The sequence below is a fragment of the Vespula pensylvanica genome, chromosome 3 (genome assembly GCF_014466175.1).
Source record: "Vespula pensylvanica isolate Volc-1 chromosome 3, ASM1446617v1, whole genome shotgun sequence".
NCBI lineage: Eukaryota > Metazoa > Arthropoda > Insecta > Hymenoptera > Vespidae > Vespula > Vespula pensylvanica.
The window spans coordinates 2,569,415-2,592,998 of NC_057687.1; the positions used below are offsets into that span (position 1 = coordinate 2,569,415).

Consider the following 23,584-nt stretch of genomic DNA (forward strand, 5'->3'; position numbering starts at 1 on the left):
TTCGGTGTTGCTTCAATAAAATCAATGTTCATTAATGACGATCATTGTTATAATATTTCTTAATTCTCCTATTAAAAAATGTTTAAACAAGTGTTTATCGTTCATATTTATATACGTCACCTATGAATAATCGTCCAGTTTGTTCTTCGTAATTTATAATTTGTTTATTTGTTTAACATAGTGTCAGAATCACAATCGAAATAAATATTGGATGAAATCGAAACTTCGAAAGGATATATCTAAGATTAATTTGCATTTTCTATTAAGATTCATCATATCGATCTAATATCACACGTGATTACTGTACATATGATAAAACGAAGAGTAACGTTGATCCGATCAAAAAATCAAATAATATTGAATCGATAATAGAATTAGGTTCGTTCGTACGTTCGTACATCTGATTATCAAATTTCAATGATAAATACAAATACGTATTATTAAGAAAAAGAACTAAGGAAAAGGAATGTATGTATATACATTATATATATATATATATATATATATATATATATATATACACATATATAGGTCGAAGGACACACGGAAGTAGGACGAGTCCTCATATTGGCAGAGGTTCCCTCAGAGAGCTAGTGAAATCACACTTCTTTGGATTCCGTCCAAAAAAGCATTCCTCCGTTGATCGAAACGACTCTTTGACCGAGGCTACTACGTAGAATGGAACCGTGACAAGGGTAGACCACGAAGAGGAGGAAATTTCAGCTTTCTCTCTCTCTCTCTCTCTCTCTCTCTCTCTCTCTCTGTTTCTCTCTGTCTCTCTTGCCCTCGAGAGGTGCGCTATCGCGAGCGAGATACGAGAGGGAAAAACACTCATTTTTATACCGTCAAAATGTGTTATCTTACCCGCGCGGCTCCACTCTCCTCCTCCTTCCCCTCCCTTTTTCTCTGTCTCTCTCTTTCCTTTCTCTTTCCCTCGGTGTGTCTCTGCTCACACTGCTCGCACGCGCGAGCACAAAAACCTACACTACTAGTGGAGATGGAAGACACACGAGCGTTAGACTACCGGCCTCATACATATACAGAGCAGGGGCGGAATTAACTCGCTAGCAGATATCCACCCTCGAAGCCAGCCAGTCACTTCCCTCTTCGATCTTCCACGAACGTCTCTTTCTCTCTCTCGCTCTCTCTCTCTCTCTCTTTCTCTGTTTCTCTCTTTCTCTCTTTCTCTATCCTCGTTCCCTCCATCTCGTACTTCCACCGAACCCTTCTCTAGACATTTATATTGTCTGCTACTCGTCTGGATCTAAAAAATCATTCTACTCCTGTCTCGATGTGACTAATATTTTTTGATTTTTATTAGAAAAAGAAAAAAGAATATTTCAATGGAACGTATTGGGACGTGAATAAGAAATAACCTGAATAAAACAATAAAAAAACATTGTTAATCCTTTATAGTTTTTTTCTCTTTTTTTCTCTTATCTACAATAAAATTATGATACGTAAAAGTTACGTAAAAGTTATAATATTATTTTGTTTGTGAATAGGCGAAAGAGTGTAATGTCGGAATTCTTAGTTCTGTAAGAAAAGTATTTTTAATATTCAATGTGCAATGTAGGATCGGGTGTTAGATTTTGGATGTAAAACTTGTTGAACATGTATGTGTTACGCAGTATTGGATTTAAAATCCTTCTGGTTTCCGAAACTTTTTTCTTTTTTTTTTCTTTTTCATCTTTCTCTTTTTTTTATATGGTAACTTATTTTATTTTCATCAAAATTTTGATTCATATTTATATTTATTTAAGAAAGCACGTGGACAGTGAAAATCTATGATTATGTTATTATACACAAGTCACAAAATGCTAAGCTGTTTAAACAATATAATTGTACTTGTATTACACTTGGATTAGATTTTAAAAATAGCGAAAAAAAAGTGGTGTAACTCAACTTATATTATTTTTTCCCGTGCATTATTTCGTATTTTTGATATATATTATTAGTAGCTCAGTTAAAAAAGCGGGAAAAGAGATGCAATTCATTTGTAGTATTAAATCATAAGGAAGGAACTATAATGTGTAATATATTAGCTAATTTATCCCGTTTTTACCAAAACTTGATTTATACCTTTTTGTTCGGTCAACAAAGATCTATATAAATATAATTATACGATACTAATTGTCTTATATAAAAAAAAAAAAAATTAAATAAGATCCAAAACTTCGGTTATTAGATAACAATTAATTTTGCGTCGATAAAATGAAATACAATTTTTAAACCCGTAGAACATGTTTATAAGTAAATCCACAACTTATTTAACATTAATATTAAATATACTTGAAATATCCTTAAGATATTCTTTAAGACCTACAATCAGGATAAACAAATCTTAATTTTTTCGAATGATGTTAAAAATAAAAGGAAGAAATAAATAAATAAATAAAAACAAAAGAAAGAAATTCGTCGGAAATTCGAAGGTCGACGGTTAACATTTCGGGATAACGATATTCCCTTGGGTAGTTTGATCGATAATTTCGATGTCCTTGCATGTACGTTGTAACGTATGGAATTAAATGGAATGAAGAAAGGAGAGAGAGAGAGAGAGAGAGAGAGAGAGAGAGAGAGAGAGAGAGAGAGAGAGAGAGAGAGAGAGGGAGAGAGAGAGAGAGAGAGAGAGAGAGAGAAAGAGATACGATTGGGAGTTTCACGGCCTCGCGCTCTCGCGAAACCGTGCGAGGACTTCATTAAGATCGTATTGGGAGACAAAATGCTCGCTTGAAGATACGTTTCTTTCGTCGACTCGTTAGACTCGAGCCGGAACTCGTTGAGTACGGTACGATGAACATCGTGATCCCCATTCGTAGTTTGAAATTTGATTCGATCATGTATGAATCTTACATATGAGGTATAAAACTTTCGACGTGTGGATACTCGAACGGAATATTAAAACAACGAATTATGAATTGGTATTATTAAAATAAATAATTATTTAAGAATCATTCATAAGAAAATGTTACCATAATCAAGACGAGTTAGGCTTTTATAGAGTGGAACCAACTGGTAGACAGAGGCAGACGTTCATTTCATTATTATCGCCCCTAATGAATCTCTCTCTTTCTCGTCTCTCATAATGGATTTCTGCGCCCAACTTTGGAACAATCCCCCTTCTTCGCTAGTAGTCGCGAGCATGTAACTTTAATCGCTTTCTCCAAATCTCTCTTTCTCTTTCTCTCTTTCTCTTTCTCTTCTCTCTCTCTCTCTCTCTCTCTCTCTCTCTCTCTCTCTCTCTCTCTCTCTGTCATTCTTTACAAGTGTTTGTATATGTTACCGAACGCGGTGGCGATATAATGCCTATCTACTGTTTTCCCGCAACTTTCATAAAAGCAGCGTCGTTTATAAAGTCCCATAGAATTCTTTTCTAACGTTTTTTCCCCGATCCTTCGCTCTAGTCAGATTTTCATAGACTATTCTAAATCTCATTTAAACAATTATAAAGATAAAAGGGGGATGAACTTCTTGATGATTTAATTTTTTCTTTTTTTTTTTTTTTTTCCTTACACTTTCCATGTAATTCACGTATAAAGAAATTGGAGAGCTTATCGCGTTTTGTTCTAAATTACTCTTCCCCCTCTCCTTTTTTCTTTTCTCTCCCTCTCTCTCTCTCTTTCTTTCTCTCTCTCGATGAAGAAGGATTGACGAGAGAGGGGAGAAGGGAATATAGCGCAGGAGTTTTAACGTGGACGCTAGAGACCCGAATTAATAGGTCGTCCAGGAAAGAAAGCTGGCAGGGGAAAGAGGCGAGGGAGGGATTGAGGGGTGGTCGCGATACTTTCACCCTCCTCCTTTTCTCCAGCAACATTTCGTCCAATTTGTCATTCTTCCGGGAGACTTTGAAAGTATTTAAAAAGTTTCCCAACCCTGGGGCCGTAACCTGACGTTTAATCGTCCTTCCCCTTCCTACCTTACTACTTCACCTTTCTCTCTCTTTCCCTCTCTTTCTCTCTCTTGCTTCTCACCGCGTTCCGGAAGATTATAAAAAGAGAGATTGCTCGGCAGATGAACAATGTAATTTATAATCGGGAAGAATTAACCGCCGTCGGGTGGAATCGTAAAAGTTTTTCTACCGCGGCAGTTCGGACGGACGGGTAAATATTTTATTCCTTCGCAAATGGTGTGCCACCACCACTGCCACCACTGCCGCAACTGCTGTTTGGCTGAGTATTCGTGCGATAATTATATGGTATTTGTTCGCTTGTGTGCACAGAAAACATGAACGGATAAATGTAGTTACGAGCACTCCGTGAAAAGCGATACGGGCAACGTTTAAGATCTTAATGGACGCACGAGTTATAGATTTTAATCTTATTTATACTGGACAGCCAGTCTCAAGCCGTCAAAGATATCCGTCGAGTATAATCGTTTGCTTTCCAAAACGAATCCTCTTTGGACGATCGTCTTAATCGATCGTTTAAAACTTACGATTTTCATTAAAATCCCTCTGATCCTTTACAACAGCTTCGTACAATCCGGTTTCTTACGTTTTTCTTTTTTTTTCGAATGACATAAACACAAGACGAACATATATATAAAACGAATTCTTCTTAATCGTCTTCTTAGTCGATTTAGTTATCCCAATGCCAGTTCGTCACCGCGCCAGTTTTAAACCAAGAGTAGCAATCGTACAAACTATATTATCTTCTAAGTTGTATCAACGCGGTTTGAGAAAACGTGATGCGAAGTCGTGAAATCGTTCGATCCATCGCGATCGTTGGGCACTTCGACAGCTTTCTCCATTCACCACTTCTTCCTTCTATAGGTAGGTAAGTACGTTAGAGCCCAAGAGGTAAAACGTTCGAACGCTATCACTATGCTCCTAGATAACTGTAAATCATAATTTAAGACGCGATAAATTTTTTTCGTTTCTTATATCTGTTTCTCTCTCTTTCTCTTTCTATCTGTCTGCCTGTCTCTCTCTCCCTCTCTCTCTTCTCTCTCTTTCTCTCTGTTTCTCTTTCGAGGATCTTCTATCGACTCCTACGCGCGAACACTCGACTTATCTCTCGATCTCGTGCAAATCTCTTCTCCCTCTTTCTCTCTCTCTCTTTCTCTCGCTCTCCTTTTCCATCCAGTTTACGAAGCAAGAAAGAAAAAGAGAGAAAGAGAGAGAGAGAGAGAAAGGTAGAGATAGGAGTTCTCTTTCCTTCTCGCTCACGACGAGCCACGGATATCAAGATAAATCGATCATGGCCTCGAGAGTCTCGCGATCACGGCGAGTCGATCGACGCCGCGAGATTTTACTCTCCTCCTTCGGAGAAATTCAGGCAACAACACAAGTAGATTTGCATCTTGGCTTTCGTTGTAGTAAGCCCACTCTCCTTAACATTTTTCTCTCTTATTTCTTTCTTTCTTTCTTTCTTCCTTTCCTTCTTTCCTTCTTTCTTTTCCCTTTCTTTCCCTTTCTTTCCTTTCCTTTTATCTTTCTTTTTTTTCTCGATGAAAACAAAAAAAAAAAAGAAAGAAAACGTCCGCTCGGATCTGAAGCTGATAATTCCGTTAGATTTTTTTAGTTTTATTTAATTTTCTTTTACTTCGATTTAAGTTGAGATTTAAGTGTTCACCACCTATTCGACGCTTGTTTAACGTTAGGAGAATGGAATACAATCGTGCGAAAAGATCGTCTTGCGGAGGAAAAAGAGAGAGAGAGAGAGGGAGGGAGGGCGAGGGGAGAGGGGCGGAAGAGAGAGAGAGAGAGAGAGAGAGAGAGAGATGCATCCGGTAAAGGAAGAAACGGTGAGTGCGAGCGAGTGCGAGTGGATTCGCGCGTGTGGGCGCGTATCGCGATCTAGAGATAGGAAAAGGGGCTGCCGACGAGCGTTTAAGGGCATCCAGCTCGAGTCCACCAGCACGATTCCAAAAACGGATGGGTAACGGTAGCGTTGAGCTCTCTCGCACTGCAGCCGCCGTTGCTGCCGTCTCGGGGAAAAGCCTTCTTCGTTCACGGTGAAATCGTAAATCTTTTTACTCCCACCTTTTACAACTATCTTCCCCTTCTCCTTTGCTCCTCCTCATGCATGCAGTTGGTAAAACGTAATGCTCGTTACGACGATTTCCCTCCCTTACAGAGCCAAACGTTTTTCCCAACTTTACCTATCCTAACGTAATCTAAGCCCTCAATTCACTCTCGTTTCCATTCCAACGTGGAAACGAAATCGTGATTTAATAACTATAAAAACAAATACAAGAAGAGAATAAAAAAGGAGAAAGAAGAGAAAAGTAAAAGAGAAGAAGAGTAGAGAAGAGAGAGATAGAAGATAGTAAATGAAAAGATTCTAGGTATGTGAAAGAAAGATCGCACAAATATTTTCGTTACCTTCGTACTACGTTGTTGCGTATTGTTTGTTTCTTTTTCTTATTCTTTTTTCAAAAGAAGAAATAAACTACTACGTAATGTAAAATCTCTTAAATAATCAAGCTGACACGGAAGAAGAAGGGTGGAAGAAAAAGGAAAAGGAAAAAGAAAAAGAATAAGAGAACGAAAGGAAAAAAAAGGAGAACAATCGAGAAGAGGGGTCTCGTGGGTTGTTCGATCGTAGACGATGCTAGAGAGACATTTATAGACACGATCGTGTAGACCGTTCGAGAAAAAGGCGCACGCGTGCAAATCGTCGGTTGCGACAATACGTTCTCTTCCCCATCGTCGTTTCCTCCAGTAAGTGAGCGAGATGCATTTCTCCCTTTCTCTCCTCTCTCTCTCTCTCTCTCTCTCTCTCTCTCTTTCTTTCTTTCTCTTTCCTTTCTCTTTCTCTCTCTCCCTCTCTCTTCGTGCCAGCGAGCTTGACACGCTAATCTCGTCGGTACGTGGCGAAGTATAACGGAATGAAAAGGAGGATGATGCATGTCGAGTGAGTGGTGGATGTATCGGTAATAATCGTAGTTTCTCTCTCTCTCTCTCTCTCTCTCTCTCTCTCCCTCTCTCTCTTGAGGTTTTGAGTGCCGTTTTGCGCGTATCTGTCTCTATGTGTCTCTCTATATATGTGTATATATACATATATAAAAGTATATATGTATACGTATATATGAGAAAGAGAGAGAGAGAGAGAGAGAGAGAGAGAGAGAGAGAGAGAGAGAGAGAGAGCGAAAGAGAATGTAAGGGACTTTATGAATAGAAAAGCCGTGCAACCGAGAGCCACCGGGGGATGTAGATACGCCATGCCTCGGCACGGACTGTGCGATTCGCGAACGGGATGCTCCTTTGTCTTTCGTTCGTTTTCAAACCAACCCCACCTACCCTCCCACCTTTCAGCGCCCTTTGCGATCCCTTCTCGCGTACTCCTCCTCTTCCTCCTACTTCTCCTCCTACTCTTATTCCTCCTCTTCTATCCTCTTCTTTTCTCTTCTCTTCTCTTCTCTTTTCTCATCCAGTACATCTCGATGGATGTGGACAGAGCGACGAACGGACCGAAAAGAAGGGAGGGGGGAGAGAGAGAGAGAGAACGTTTGATTCAGACAATTATTGTCGATCCGTGCCTGGAAATTCATCCGGCCGACGCCAGCACTTTTTTTCTCTTTCTCCTCTCCCTCCTCCTTCTCTCTCGCTTACTCTTTTCTTCTATTCCTTTACTCGCAAACCACGATCTACCCTTTCTCTTCCTTCTTTTTCCTCTCTCTCCTCTTTCTTTTTTTCTTTTTTCTTTGCTCTCTAACCTCTCGTCTCGTTCTTTATCATCCACCTACCCTCCCCGTCTTTTTTCTTTATTTTTTCTTTCTTTCCTACTTTCTCTCTTTCTTTCCTTATTTTTCTTATTCTTTTAGTTCTTTTTTCTCAACCCCTTTCTTTCTTCATCCTACTTCTTCTTTTCCTTTTTCTCCTTTTTTCTTTTTTTTTCTTCCTCTTCCCTTTAACTGCCTCAAGAAGAAGAAACTTACGAAAGAACGGAACTGGGTCCGACATAGATGCATATTTTATTAATTAAATCACGTAATTTGTCGAACGAACGCGGAATAAATGAAATTAAAAGGAAATTTTAATACATTACGGATGTATGATACGATTTTTATTTTTTCTTTTCTTTTTTTTTGTGTGAAGAATTAAACGAGGTGATAAATTTATCTTTTTCGATGTATTCTCAGAGTGTCAATGAGATACTTTTCTGTTTTCTAGACCGGTTGTGTCATTGCCCTCTTCGACGTGAACATTTTCGAATTATGCGGGTACGGAAAGCGGTCATGACGCGAATCGTGGTAAAGTCAACGATGTGAATCGCATAACTAAAAGAGAGAGAAAGAGAGAGAAAGAGAGAGAGAGAGAGAGAGAGAGAGAGAGAGAGAGAGAGAGAGAGAGAGAGCGAAAGGCGAGGAGAGGTCGGTGGAAGGAAGCTCGCATCTTTTCGACATGGGTGCTAGAGTGCTTATTCGTCATTCCGTAACTTTAGGGTTGAGAATGAAAGAGAAAGAGAAAGAGAGAGAGAGAGAGAAGGAGAAAGACTGCCTCCAACTTGGCTTGACGCGACTCTAATTTCCGATAGGGCGCGTGACTCGAATTCGCGAAGAAAGACACGAAAATAATCTCTTTCTCTCTCTTCCTCTCTCTCTTACTCTCTATCTATCTTCATCTCCCTCTTATTCTCTTCGAGAAATAATTCTACAATTTATCAAGGACGCTCACGTTCGTGTCGAGAAGATCAACGATTCTTTATATCACATTTATACTTTACATATTACGAAACACGACAGACTTACGATAATTAAATCTTTTTTTTTTACTTTATGTTACAGGTAAGTTCACTTGATACGGAAAGAGAGAAATAATAATAAAAAAAAAATGAAAAGGAAAGAAATAAGAAAATAAAAGAAAAAGAAAACAGGAAAAAAGGAGAGGAGAAAAAAACGGATATCTCATCGACGTAGAAATATGTAAGTAATCATATCGATTATATCGTAGAAGAGTGAAATAAAGAAAAAGAGAATCTCTCGTGAGAAAACGGCTCGTTCTTCAACGATACCAAGAGAATTCATCCTAAGGAATCGCCTTGCTCCTTATCGTCATAGAACAGAGCTCCTTTTTAGCGTGGGCGCGTTCTATCATCGGCACGAACACTGCCGTTAGACGGTCCGAACGATTTGTAATGGCGATGAGAGAGACTGGCGTGAATCGATGAGCTCGACAAAGCCACCATGTGTTTTATTAATTCGCACGAACGAACCAACGAAATTCGATGGTGTTTCTCATAAGTATAGTTATCGATAAGTACAAATAAATACGAATGATCGGGAATATAAAAATAATAAAATTTTATAAAAAAGAGAAAGAGAGTGAAAGAGAATAAAAAAAGAATACGGACGTCTCCAGCAAGCTGACCTATCTTAACAAATTCAATGGCCATATTCACGTCATCGTGTTTCTTTCTCTTTCTCTTTCTCTTCCTCTTTCTCTTTCTCTCTCTTTCTCTCTTCTTCGTCAAAATGCTGAGAGAAAGGAAGTTTCGAGGTAGGACGAACGGACGAACGAATGAACGAATGAACGAATGAACGAACGAACGAACGAACGAACGAACGAACGAACGAGACGTGTCTTGCCATCTCTCGCAATTCGAGCGAGAGGGAGTCACCTGGTAAAGGAGGAGGAAACAGGAGATAGATAGATAGAGAGAGAAAGAGAAAGAGAGAGAGAGAGAGAGAAAGAGAGAGGTAGTAGTAGGAAGAGAGTAGCGTGAGTAGTAGCAAGGTAGGAACCACGGACGGCGCCGCCCACTCGTGTGGAAAAATGATAGCAGCGTACTGACTGAGTGCCTGGGCTTCTGTCGCCCTCTCCCTCCCCCTCCCTCCTACACCATCCTCCCCCTGACACCCTCCCCCTTCGTCGACCACCCTCTTGGCCCCATCCTGGCCCTCTGGACTGGCTCGGTACGCGCCCGGAAAACGGGGGTCGAGCTACTACGAGAGAGAGAATGAGAAAGAGAGAGAGGGAGAGACGAGAGATGCCTGCTCCCGATTCCCTTATCGCCACGGCACAGTTGTGTGTGCCTTTATGAAGATCTGTCAAACTCTCTCTTGCTCTCTCTCTCTCTCTCTCTCTCTCTCTCTCTCTCTCTCTCTCTCTCTCTCCAACTCTCTCTCTCTTTCTCTTACTATACGTATCTCCTTCTCTCTAACCTTTCTTCTTTCCTCCTCTTTCCGTCTCGTTCTCACCAGCAACGTAGACGCAATGACGTCTCTCTGCGCGAGTTTCGTCGAAACCGTGAGTTCGATGGTTGATTCCTCTTGCTTCGACGAAATCTCTGGGAATTCCTTCCCCCTTTCATCTCTTATCTTCTTCTTCTGCTCGTTTTCTTCTTTTTCTTTTTTGTTTTCACTTTTGTTTTTCTCATCATTTTCTTCTTCATCGCTTTCTTCTTCTTTTTCTTCATTTTCTTCTTCATTGCTTTCTTCTTTTCCTTCTTCTTCGTCTTCATTTTCTTCTTCCTTTTCTTTTACTTCTTCCTCAAGAAGAAATATCAAAATTTGATACCAGAACGATCTTACGACTGTTAACGCTCGCGAGATAATACAGTGTCTTTTTTTCCATCTAATTTATTTGTTTTCTGTTTCTTTTCTTCTTTTTTACTTGTTTTTTTTTTCTTTTTTCTTTTTCTTTGATTTTCTTTTCTTTTCTTTTCTTTTTTTCTTTCATTAAGGCGCTTCATAGGAATTTGCGTTTCACGTTCGAAAGGATTTCCTGACGGTTCTTCGATCAGCCTCAAACCATAGATACCTTCGAATTCCTCGAGAAGTAACATTATCGTCTTCGAACTCATTGACTTCGCGATGAACTGTATTACAGGAAGAGAAAGAGATAGATAGAAAACGATAGAGAGAGAGATAGAGAGAGAAGGGAGTGGAGGGAGAGAGAAGTTAGCAACATTTAGACAATACTTATCTAAAGGTTCCGATCTTGTTATGCACTTGCTATTTATATATAATTCTTTAAACATTTACTATATGTCTACCCATATATACAAGAAAATTTTTATAGTACTACACACACACACACACACACACACACACACACACATTTAATCGTAAATATTTAATCGTAAATGATATTGATTATATGACGTATTTCAATATTTAACTTTTTGTTTTCTTTTTTTCTTTTTTTTTTTTTTGATACTCAAATTTTCTGACTCCGAATGACAGAAACATAGTGCTCTCGAACGGTCGCGTTATCATTCGATTACGCGAACGTGCGTCATCAGTCAATGGGACGTTAAATTATCTCGTATCGTCGCTTACGAATTTCAATTCTAATCGGCGGCACAGTTATTTTCCCGCCGTGGAAAAAGTGATGATTTTTGGGGCTGATAAAAAAGTGTCCTTGACAAATCCTTACGCGACTCGTATTAACGAACGATCGGCTGTCGATATTTTTTTTAACGGTTATCTCGCGAGAACGAAAGAGAGGGAGGAAGGCAGGGAGGGAGGGGGAGAGACGGTGAGAGAGGGAGGGAAAGAGAAAGGGAATGAAAGAGAGAGAGAGAGAGAGAGAGAGAGAGAGAGAGAGAAGCTAAAAATACCGTCGACTCTATGTGGGAATGATTCGGTATCTCGCACGACGTCACGGGGGTCTGAAATATGAGAGATACGATGGACCTCGCCCCCATCCCATCCCATTCTCCCGATGGTGCATTAGCGCTAATCTCTGCTCTTTAGTCCTCTCTTTATCTTTTCTCTTTCCCCGCGTCCTCTCTCTCTCTCTCTCTCTCTCTCTCTCTCTCATTCTTTCTCTTTCTACCCACCTTCCATCCTGCTCCTTCGTTCCGTGCTCGAAGGATAAGTCACGAGAGATAAACAGAGAAAAACAGGGAGAAAGAGAGAAAGGGAGAAAAAGAGAGAGATAGAGAGAAAGAGAGAAAGAGAAAAGGAAAGAAGGTGATACGACCAGGTATACCTTTCTGTCTTTCTTTCTCTCTTTTATTCTTCTTTCGTTCTCTTTCTCTCTTCCTCTCTTATTCTCGAATGCTGTGGCTGCTACTTCTCGCCAACGGACGCGCTTTTATCAGCACGATCTAATCTACACGATCCGTTATTTCGTGGCCGTCGTGTGTGTGCCCGTGTTTCTACATTGGGATGGCTTCACTTTGAGTTTTGACATTCGGAATCTCATTAACGTTCGTGAAATCTCGACCCGAAAGGAGGATTAAGTCTCTGTCGCGACTGTTGCCTGAAGAAAAGGTCCTCGTCAGTCTGTCTCTTTCTATATATCGTATCGTTTATCTTTATTTTTTTCCTTTCCTCCTTTTCTTTTTTATTATCATCGGTTGGGTATATCACTTTTCGTTAAGATTCATGCGACAAGCGTTGGAGAATAAACAGGACGTTGAATTATTTCTTACTCGTACTATTCTTCTTCTCATGAAATCTTTGCCCGGAAATTATTTGATCACGTTTAAAACATATAACTACTTCATCTACCTTTTATTCTTTTTTTTTTTTTCTATAACTTTCCGTTTTAAGATCAATATTAGAAATGTTGGATAATAAACAGAACGTTTTAAACAATTTCTTAGTCATATTCTTATTTTTGCGTGGATATTATTTGATCACGTTTGAATCATATAAGTTTATATTATTTTTATATCTTATTATAACATTTCGTTATAAAAATTACGCGAGGAACATTTGAAGAAATATATAAATTATTTCTTTTCTTCTTTCTTTTTAATCATCTCCTCTTCACCTTATTTTTATCCACGTTATTTACTTACGTTGAGAAAGAACAACGAATAAAATGAATACTTTTATTTAATTTCTCGTCTCATATCAAGTTTGGTATCGCCCGCATCGATGTCTTCTTTAGCGCTATCTCCACTAATGGCCGTGCATGCATATGCATATATATATGGAGGGTACGTCCATATAAACTAGACGTTAGTTTCACTCGATGTTAACCTTTACCGTTCGAATAGTCACCGATCCTAACGTCGGAGACTTAAGGATCGTATAATACTGCGCAAACTTAATGAATTCGAATCTAATAAACCACGCGCCCCAAAGAATTCTCTATGTGTGAGAAAGAGAGAGAAGGAGAAAGATGGAGATAGGGACAGAGAGAGAGAGAGGGAAGGAGAGAAAGAGAGAGAGAGAGAGAGATAAGAATCGTCGTCCCTGTGTTTTCTACGATTAATGGTGTCTTTCACGAATTACGATACTTTCACTTCTCTCTGAACATCTTCTATGCATTTCGATTCAATTACACAATGCCTTATTGTCTTCGGCGTGATCATTAGTATTCGTTGTCAATAATCGTTAGTATAAAACGTAAATAGGAGATCGTCTACGAGAGAACAGAGAGACAGAGAGAAAAAAGTGAAGAGAAAGAAGTGAAACAACAGGATTGACTCTGGGTTGCCAATTTGCGATAGAATCGAGTAGTCCTTTTTTTTTACTATTTTTTTCTCTTTTCTTTTCTTTTTTTGCAGCGAATGTTAGTGGAAAAAGCAAACAAATAAAATCGGGAAGGGGTAGGATGAGTTGCTAAAAGGTTTCGAAGTTTTCAACAATACCACTCGGTGATTCGAGAAGAGAGATAGATAGAAAAAGAGAGAAAAGGGGGAGGGAAGAGAGAGAGGGAGAGAGAGAGAGAGAGAGAGAGAGAAAAAGAGTTATTGAATTTTTATTGGTGACGACGAGTCAATTTGCGATTAAAGCTCTTTTTCCCTCTTCGTGGGCAGCTCGCATCGTCACAACCTCGTCGAATGCGACAGTTCATTTAAAGGAGATGAGAAGAGAGAGAAGGAGGGGAGGGAGAGACAGACAGAGACAGAGATTCCTCCATTCGCGCAAAACTCGTTTGGTTCAATCGTCACTTCCGACAAGCGGACTAATGTAAAACTTTCTAGCGCAAAACTTTGATCGACGGCCACTCAATCGTCATCTCTCTTTCTCTCTTTCTCTCTCTCTCTCTCTCTCTCTCTCTCTCTCTCTTTCTCTTTCTTTCTCTTTCTCTTTCTTCTTCACTCTCTCACTTCCCATTTCTTTTTTTCTTTCCTTCTCTTTCCGAACACTTGAAAATTTCCGAACACTCATCTTTCAATAAATCTAAAAATTAGGCGCACGTCAATCAAACGATTCAAGAGATAAAATTTCAAATGATTCATCCTTCTCGATTGAAATGCCAATTTCTTCGTATTCAACGACGATTAAAACGATAAGTGATTTTCGAAAGAGAAAAGAGAAAATAAAAGAAGAAGAAGAACGGTATAATTAACGAAAGGAACTCTGTATGTACCTAGTAATTATAATGGCGACTTAAGTTACAAGTCTGGAAAAAATTGGATAAAATTTGAAAAAATATTGACATGTCGATATCAAATTGTACTAATTTGATATCGACATTATACAAATAAAGAAAAACAGAACGTTTAATACCTCTAAACGGAAAAGAAATATTAGAATTCTGTTCGCTATTGGAATATAATTTTGATAGATAATAATGTCTCGAGTATAATGCAATGTATAAAAAAAAAAAAAAAAGAGAGAAAATGATCTTTCGGATCACAATGATCGAGTGTCGGCCGTCATTTGATAAAGTCCCACGAGTATCCTTACTTCCTTTCACCCTTTCAAGACGTCCTGCCACGTGTTCGAAGACGTTGAATATTCTTTAAACCCTCGCCGGTTTCAAGGTACTCACGTGCACGAAGAAAAGAAAAGCGGAAGGAGCACGTGCAAAACTTAATGGATTCCTTTTGTATAAAAGCTACACCTCCTCCTTGTCAGAAATCGCTTCTCTTGTCAGGAAAGGGTGGACACGTGCTACCTACACAAAGAGGGTAACTCTAAGATGATACATTAAACACGTGCTACGATCAATACAGATTAATCTAATCGATTCCTGTGAGCTCGAATAAATCATTTCGAAGGCTTATCACTTTTTCTTATAAAACTTAATATTTATTCAAAACGAAATAATGATTGTCAATGGATATATTATGTTAAAAAATCTCTTATTTACCGATCACTTTTTCTAATTATTTTTTTAAAACCATCGATAGATGTATAGTAGATTTTTTATGAAAAAAATTCTTATTGTTAGGTAAGATTAGAAAGGGATAAAAAAAAGTAGATAAAAAAAGAAATTTTCTTATTGCCCACTCAATAGAAATAGGATCTATTCTTATTCCGTTTCTTTTTTCATTCTTTTTTCTTTCTTTTTTTTTCTTAGTTATTTTACGAGAAACGGATGTCGTCGACTGGTTTTCGGACGTACATACTTGTCCATGTTAATGGCCTAATGGCAAATCGATGTTCGGGACCAAACGCAGCCCGTGTTACACCGCGAATACGCGTACGGACGATTACACCTTTTCTCCGTTGGCTTTCTCGTGGCGTCTCACTTTGTGCTACGACGCGACTAGTATCGCGGAATGGCCCTGATAAAAGGCTTATCTTATCACACGGAACTGCTCTTTTCACCCTCGCTTTGCCTTCTGCTTCTTCTATCTCCCTCCTTCTTCTCCTACTCCTACTTCTCCTCCTTCTCCTCCTCCTCCTCCTCCTCCTTCTTCTTCTTCGTCTCTTATTTCACTTCTTTTTTTCCCCTTGCCCGTTCTCTTTCTTCTTCGGTCCTTCCTGTACGGAGGGACAGTGGATCCATTTATTCGCAAATGCCAAGGCCGAGAGAAGAAGAAAGAGAGAGAAGGAGGAAAGAGATCGACGATGGTGTCCGATGGCTTCGAGGTCGACGATTCTGTCTCTCGAAAAATCGATTTCGAACGAGGAGAAACACGAAATCGAGATTTTTCAAGATCGATCAACCCCCGACGACGTGTAGTTCGTCTGGGTATACATTTCTTCTACTTCTTTTTCCATCTAGAGTGTTGGAAACCAGGAAGAGGGGAAAGGGGTAGGGGAAAAAAGAAAGAGAAAAAAGGAAGGGAAAGGAAAGAAAAGGAAAGAGAAAAAAAAACGTAAGAATCTTTTCGATCGAGCACGAAGCTCGACCTAGTCTGATTACTGTCCGGTTAGGAAAGAAAAGTGGGAGGAGAAGTAGGAGGATTTAGCAGGGGTCGTCTTTGTCGAGATAGGAAGCGATCCTCGTTGGAGGGTGATCGACGATTTGTCAAAGTCTTCTTTGCCGCGACAAGCTTCGAGGAGGGTGACAATGCCGATTTCTGGCTGGTTTGATTTTTGGAGGAAGGGGAGGAAGAAAGAAAGGAAGAAGAAAAAAAAGGGAAAAAAAGAAGGCGAGACCTACGTCACCCTCTATTATCGTCGTTTGACGCGAATGAAAATCCAGAAAATCGTTCTCTCTTATTAAACATTATCTCTCTCTTTCTGTCTTCCTTTCCTTGTCTGTCTGTCTGTCTGTCTCTCTCTCTCTCTCTTTCTCTCTCTTTCTCTTTCTCTGTCTATTTGTCTCTCTTTCTTTCTTTGTCTCTCCCTCTTTCTCTATCTGTCTGCCTGTCTCTATCTTTTTCTCTCTCTCTCTCTTTCTCTCTCCCTCTCTCTCTTTACTCAGTAAGAATTTCTTCGTGTAGGCAGATCGTTGTATCGATTCGCTTCGGGATCAACAAGATCATTCATTTCTGTATCTCGAAGCGTGAAACGGCGAGGAAGGGACAAGAGATTCCACGTAATCGCACGCGAGAGAGAGTGAGAGGTTTACCCGGAGGATGGATCATCTTTGTAAAGTCGGTGACCGTTGGCCTCTTCGAGTACCTAGTAGGATGAGAGAGAGAGAGAGAGAGAGAGAGAGAGAGAGAGAGAGAGAGAAGGAGAGAGAGAGAGAGAGAGAGTAGCTGGCGCCGCGTTATCTCGTTCGTTAAGATCCTCCTAGCGAGACGAAAGAGAGAGAGAGAGGGAGAGAGAGAGGGAGAGGGAGGGAGGGTGGGAGGGAGGGAGAGAGAGCGCGGGACTAAAGGGAGACGAATCTAACAGTGGTCTCACTGTCTCGTAAAGATTCTCCCCCTTCCTTCCCCTTCCCGCCATCACCACCATTACCACCACCACCATCACCACCGCACTCCCTCTTTCTCTCTTATTCTATCCCTTTCCGTTCCGAGGAGAGAGGATTGAGAAACGGTTGTCCGAGTTGAGATAGTCCTTCTCCATCCTTCTCTCATCGGTTCAGATGGACAGATAATAAAACTCGGTTCGCCGAGTCTAAAATCGAGTAGCTTCTCGAGAAGCATCGATGGTAGTAGGATCTCATGTGAATCTCGAAAAATCGTTTTGAAAGACGACTATCTCGCGAGTACCATCTAAACGATCTCTTTCTCTCTTTCTTTCTCTTTCTTTTGGTCTATTACAAGGGGAAAAAAAGAAAAAAAAAACAAAAAAAGAAGTTTCTCTTTGGCAATCACATTCTTCGCTATGGAGATGGGCAGATGCTATGGTGGAAAGCTCGTAACTTTGAGTGGGAATACGAGAGAGAGAGAGAGAGGGAGAGAGAGAGAGAGAGAGAGAGAGAGAGAGAGAGAGAGAGAGAGAGAAACTAGAAACCGCTAGCAAAGTTCTCCGATAGCCTGATGGTCATTTCTCATTTGTGTAATCTCTCCCTTCTTCTCTCCGGTCTCCCCCCACTACGTTCTATCTGGACACACTCTTCCGCGGGAGCTCCAGGGGATGATGTAAGCGTTCCAACAGGGCGACCATTTGTTCCATGGGGGCGCACATTTTGACGAGGCGGACTCTAATCGTCCTACTACAGTGCAACCCCGCTACTTCCACGGGGGACGTAATCATAATTGCGTAGACCGATAAAAAAGCACCGACTCTTTTTCACCGTCCACCCAGTGAAAAGCCACAAAACTCTTCTTGGTCGTGAGTCTACGGAAGACAGAGAAAAAATAAATGGGGGGGTTCGGGAAGGGGAGGAGGAGGAGAAAGAGTCAAAGAGAGAAGGACTGATGACTGAGCCAGGCAACGCACACTTTCTTTTTCGTTCTGGTTGGCAGATATTTTTTTCTTTTTTCTCTTTCCCGTTTTTTCTTTTTTTTTCCTTTTTTGCTCAATTTAAAAGAAATATCGAAATAGAAAAAGAATACGCTCGTGCTATGATTCCTTGAATATTCGATTATTATTTACTTGCAATAGTCTGTAAAAAGTATTATTTGCGGTAAGAATCATGATAACGCTGTTTTCCGATAATGTCGTATTGTGATAAAGCGAAATGTATTGCATGTATTACGTCATTGTTGCAAACGTTTACACATATGATTCAATGTATGCGTGTATACATATGTAAGTAAATAAATAAATATATACACATACACATACACACATATAAGTGGCAATTTCATAGTAATTAACAAGTACATTGCACACGTATATATTTATCCGTTACGTTCGTCGATTATCATTTTGACTGTTTTGATTGTCCATTTTCGTCAGTTGGGACGAATTAATCGCATACTTTTCCCAACGGTATATTCTCTCGTTGTCGTTCTCCGTTGTTCGAAAGGTAGCTTATTTTTTTTCCTTTCCTTTTTTTTAATCGATTATCTTCTGCAAAGTTGATTAACATTTCCGAGTTATGCATAGAAATATCTTTTTATTTCTCTTTCTCTCTCTTTCCCCATCTCCCCCTCTCTCTTTGCCCCTTCTTTCTCTTTTTCTATCTTTTGTATTTTTTTCGAAAGAATCATCAATCAGTTATAAAAATAAACGATTATAAACATCCGAGGACTTCAATGAATTTTTATGCTCTTTACGAAATAACCCTCCTCCGGTTGTTCTTTCATCGATAAAACGAAATAGATTCGGATCGCAAAAAGACTCGACTGAGCTCGAAGTATACTCGTTTCTCGTTATCGTTATAATCTAGAGTCTCTTACGTTGAATAGATATAATATATCGGCGAGTAATTACCGATTGGCCAGACGATAATTGTCCTACGTATGTAAGTACGTGTATTTCACAACGCCTTTTAGAGGCGTGACGCAACTTAACGTCGAACCGTAACGTCGTCGATGAAATGTGAATCGGTAGCTGATTAAACGAACACGTAAAGTACATACATACATACATATGTAAAGTACATATACTTGTTCAAAAGCACGTATTGGAAGAAAATTCTAACGATAAACGCATGTTTGATACTGCTAAACACTATGACTAATATATCTATACATCCTTCTATCTTCATATACCGTTAGGAAAGAGCAAATAGAAAGGTAATTAAGCGTTTCTGCCGATCATTCGATTCATCGATATCATTATACGCTTCACCCTTCTATCGTTACAAACATGAATGTATATATATATATATATATATATATATATATATATATATATATATATATATATATACACACATATATACACAGACACGCATGTACATATGCATGCACGCACACGCATACGCACACGCAGAATATATGTACACGATTTGTCTCGCATACGCAGAATCAATCACTTTGAATTACATTCGCGTACTACAGAGTGAGTGAGTGAGAGGGGGAGGGAGAGGAAGTAAATTTTCAAATGAAAACACGATAGGGCACATCATTGAATAATTATCGATGTCGGGGCACTTCAAGTACCAGTCTTCAAACTAATTTAATTTTCTAATATTTTCTAATACTCCATTTTTTATTTTTTTCTTTATTCTTTTTTTCATTTCTTTTTTATTTTCTTTAAAATATAATCTTTAAAAAAAAAAGAAAAAAATAGAAGAAAAAAATAAAAAGAAAAGCACCAAAACACAACAGAAGTCGATAAAACTAGAACGCAAGCGAGGTGAGAGAACACAGAGGACAAAGAGACACAGTTATTAGATACAGTCGTTTCCTACGTGTCTTACGATCATCCTTATCGTTATCGCCATTAGTCACGAAGCTCGTTGTAACGCGCGTTACGAGTATCGCGACCCGTTATCGTTATCCGTTATCGTCTCACGTTATCGGCGAAGTTCAAGCTCCGTGTAGCATCGGTGTGACGAGGGGTGCACTCATATACATAGAGAAAGAGAGACAAGAGAATCCAACAAATTTTCTTGTAAAATAATTATTCTCACTGTTTCTCTCCCATTTCGATCATTTAATAACAATAAAATTATACAATTCTTAAGTTTTCATCTTTTCATTACGAAGTAATGCGTATTAAGTATAAAGAAGAAAAGAAGAAAAGTAAATAAATAAATAAATAAATAAATAAATAAATAAATAAATACTAGGTACGAAATCATTTTTGTAATCCTTCTTCCCTTGAGATTTTCCTATCTTCTTTGGGAGGTAAAGGAAAAGGAGCGAAAGAGAGAGAGGGGGAAGAGAGAGAGAGAGAGAGAGAGAGAGAGAGAGAGAGAGAGAGAGAGAGAAAGGAAGATATGACTACGGGAAATGTTTACTCGACATTATCGTCGAGTAATAGAGATAGAAGGATGGAAGGTGGGAGATAGGGAGGAGGGCAAGCAAAGAGTGAGATAGATGGAAGGCATACGTATATATGTGCGACTGAGAGAGAAAGAGAGAAAGAGACAGAAGAAGAGAGGAAGAGAGAGGGAAAGAGAATGTATGTGTATATATATAGCGGTGGAAGAGAGAGAAAGAGAGATGTGATAACAGGTAGCCATGGGTCCTTGTGTCGCTTCGAAACTCAGTGATAGTGTTTCTCTAGAAGAGCGAACACCTTCTCACGTTATTTCTAACTACGTTTTTATTTCTTTTTTTCTCCTTCTCCTTCTCTCTCTCTCTCTCTCTCTCTCTCTCTCTCTCTCCCTCCATCCTTGTCTGCTTCTTTCTCTCTCTCTCTCTCTCCCTCCATCCTTGTCTGCCTCTTTCTCTCTCTCTCTTTTTTTACGTATTTTCAAGAAATTGTAGCCGAAAAATCCATTTAACTGATCGCGATTTGTATAATTAATTGATCATTGATTGTCATAATCAATTAATCGTGCTATTACGAGTTTTGCAAATTGTGATCATTCGAATTGTGATCTCTTGTGGAGAATGAAAAATGAAGTGGATCAAATTTTTATATTCGAACGAAATTATGTTGAACGATTTAAAGAATCGTTAAGTTAATCAATTTTTTGTAATACGTTCGTTCTTGACGCTGAAGAATCGTGCGTGCGTTTTCGATTGATAAGATGATGATCAAGCTGGATGACTTATCGGATGACGATAACGCTCTTATATAGGAGGAAAAGAGCGAGGAGAAGAGAAGAATATATATATATATATATATATATATATATATATATATATAGAGAGAGAGAGAGAGGGGGGGGGAGAGAGAAAGAGAGAGAGAGAGAGAGAGAGAGAGAGAGAGAGAGGAACGAACGTAGAAACGGTTCGGCCAAACGATACGCGGATTATCCGGACGCGCGTTTGATTCCGCCTCGCAGAAGATACTGCCAGTTCCAATTTCGTGATCTGCGGTGGAAGAAGCGGAGATCGTACGATTTAGTTTTATCGAATATCGACGAAAAATCGAGAACGGGAGTCAGTAACCGGCTTTATCGCGTGCCGAGTCGAGAAATTATCTTTCTTTTTTAAAGCTGACAAAAAAGAAGAAAAAGAAAAAAGAAGAGTAAAAATGGAATAATACATAAAAATGTTGCTCTCTAACAAAGAGATCGTTCTCGATCGAGTATCGCCCAGTGCAGTGTTTTTTGAGTGCGTTTAAAAAAAAAGGAAAGGAAAAAGATAGAAATAAAAAAAAATTAAAAAGAATTAAAAATATGCAATAAAAGGATTTAGTGCAATGTGATACGAGAGTTCGTGAGATTTCGATTTTCGTGATCGATCTCTCTTTTTCCTTCTTCTCTCTCTCTCTCTCTCTCTCTTTCTCTCTCTCTCTCTCTCTCTCTCTCTCTCTCTCTCTCTCTCTCTGTCTCTCTCTTTTTCTCTTCGTCTCCTTTTCTCTCGTTTTTATCATGAGCATTCTCTTGTGGCGACTGAGGAGGGCAAGCCAACTGCGAACGGAGAGTTCCTTTCCCATTTCTAGTAAGTAACAACAGTTAACGAGTTAACGACGATTATTCAGAGAATTCCCACGTTCTTTTTCATCGACTCGATATTGTTCTCGTTTTTCGATTTACGTGTTGAGAGAAAATAAATGAGTGAGAGAAGGAGAGAGAGAGAGAGAGAGAGAGAGAGAGAGAGAGAGAGAGAGACAGAGGACTAGTATATATATTAGAAAGAGAGGGAGAGAGGGAGAAAGAGAGAGTATGTGTCAGAGAGAGAAGGAAAGAGAGAGGAGGAGAGAGTTTCGACGAACGTCGCGCGCTGGTCGCGGCCTCGGAGCGTTAATGGGAGGAGTTCATTAAGATCGCGCGATTAGCTCTTTATCGCGGGGCTGAGCGAGGCTCGTTACTTTCGCGTGACGTCACTTCCTCCTCTGTCGTCGCCGCTTCGTCGTCGTTCCACGACATCCTCACTCTATCTCTATCTGTCTCTCTTTCTCTCCCCCCCCTCTCTCTCTGTCTCTCTGTTTCTCTCTCTCTCTCTCTCTCTCTCTCCTTTTTCTTTTCGTTTCTTCAGGAATTTTATTGTTTTCTTGTTTTCTTCCTTTTATTCTTTTTCCTTCTTTTTTTGTTATTTAAAAAAGTTTTTTTTCTTTTTTACTAGATATTTTTTCCTCATTACTTTCCGTTTGTTTCCCTTTGTTCTTGGTATTTCATGTCTGATTAGAGATCTCGATTTCAACGAAATGAGAACGATCGATTACTCGTGGTTCGATGCACGAGATCGTAGATCGTAGATCTTTATCGGGAGACAGGAGATATCGTTTCGTTCAAACGAAATTTCATCATCGTTCCCCTAGATGCGTATCGCATCGCGGACGATAATAATTAACGGGAATTCCATGGGCCCCGATACTATCCTTTAATCGATCTATCGATCGATCGATCGATCGATCAATCAATCAATCTATCGATCGATCAAAATCTTTTCTCTTCTCTTTTTTTCTTTTCCTGTTTTTTCTATCTTTTTTTGTTCTTGTCTCTTTTCGAGCATGTATGTATGTAACAACCGTCGAACTTTATTTTCGTTTTAATATCAAGACGATGTTAAAGCAAATAATAATGATTTTCTGTTTCGATGACGCACTTATTAAGAAGGAGATACGTGAGAATTGGAGATTAGAATCTACTTCATATATAGACACATACGCGTCTATACATGTGTGTGTGTGTGTGTGTGTTTAGCTATGCATCCTTCATCAAGATTCTGTATACTAGTGTTACGTAATCTTTTTTTGTTTTTATTATATTTTTATTTTCAATTTTTTATTTCTTTTTGATATAAAATAATTGATATTATAACTGTACGCCGAATTATTTGGTTTATTATACGAATGTAATCGACGATTTTTATTTCGATCGCTACGCAATATTATCGTCGTCTCAAGAACAAAAGGATAGCTAAAAAAGTACAACTCTTATCGGTATTCCGGTCTATTTTTATCTCAACGCGATCTCACTGAGTCATTGTCGATCGATCCATGTCTTTTCTTTCTCTCTCTTTCTCTCTCTCAAACACGCACACACTCTCACGTGTAGTATGTATTCTCGCACGTTTTTCGATCTCTCGAAAGGAGAGAACGCGAACCAGGTTGATCGCTATTTCGAAAACGAGGAAGCAAGCAAGAAAGGAAACAAGGAAGGAAGGAAGGAAGGAAGGAAGGAAGGAAGGAAGGAAGGAAGGAA

General features: G+C 39.3%; 1 protein-coding gene across 4 annotated transcripts in view; it reads left to right on the top strand.

Annotated features, from left to right (window-relative positions):
• The window catches only part of LOC122627882 (zinc finger protein ush), a 137,678-nt gene that overhangs the window by 76,103 nt on the left and 37,991 nt on the right, over window positions 1–23,584 (top strand). The window contains exon 1 of one of the 4 annotated variants that reach the window (XM_043809492.1): window positions 3,595–4,771. The exons of 2 other annotated variants lie outside the window; for them this stretch is intronic. In XM_043809492.1, the coding sequence (XP_043665427.1) occupies window positions 4,687–4,771 (85 nt within the window). In that variant the 5' untranslated portion in view covers window positions 3,595–4,686. Of the gene's footprint in view, window positions 1–3,594; window positions 4,772–21,169; window positions 21,879–23,584 lie in introns of those variants that run through there. One more of the 4 variants, XM_043809493.1, reaches the window with a different exon arrangement.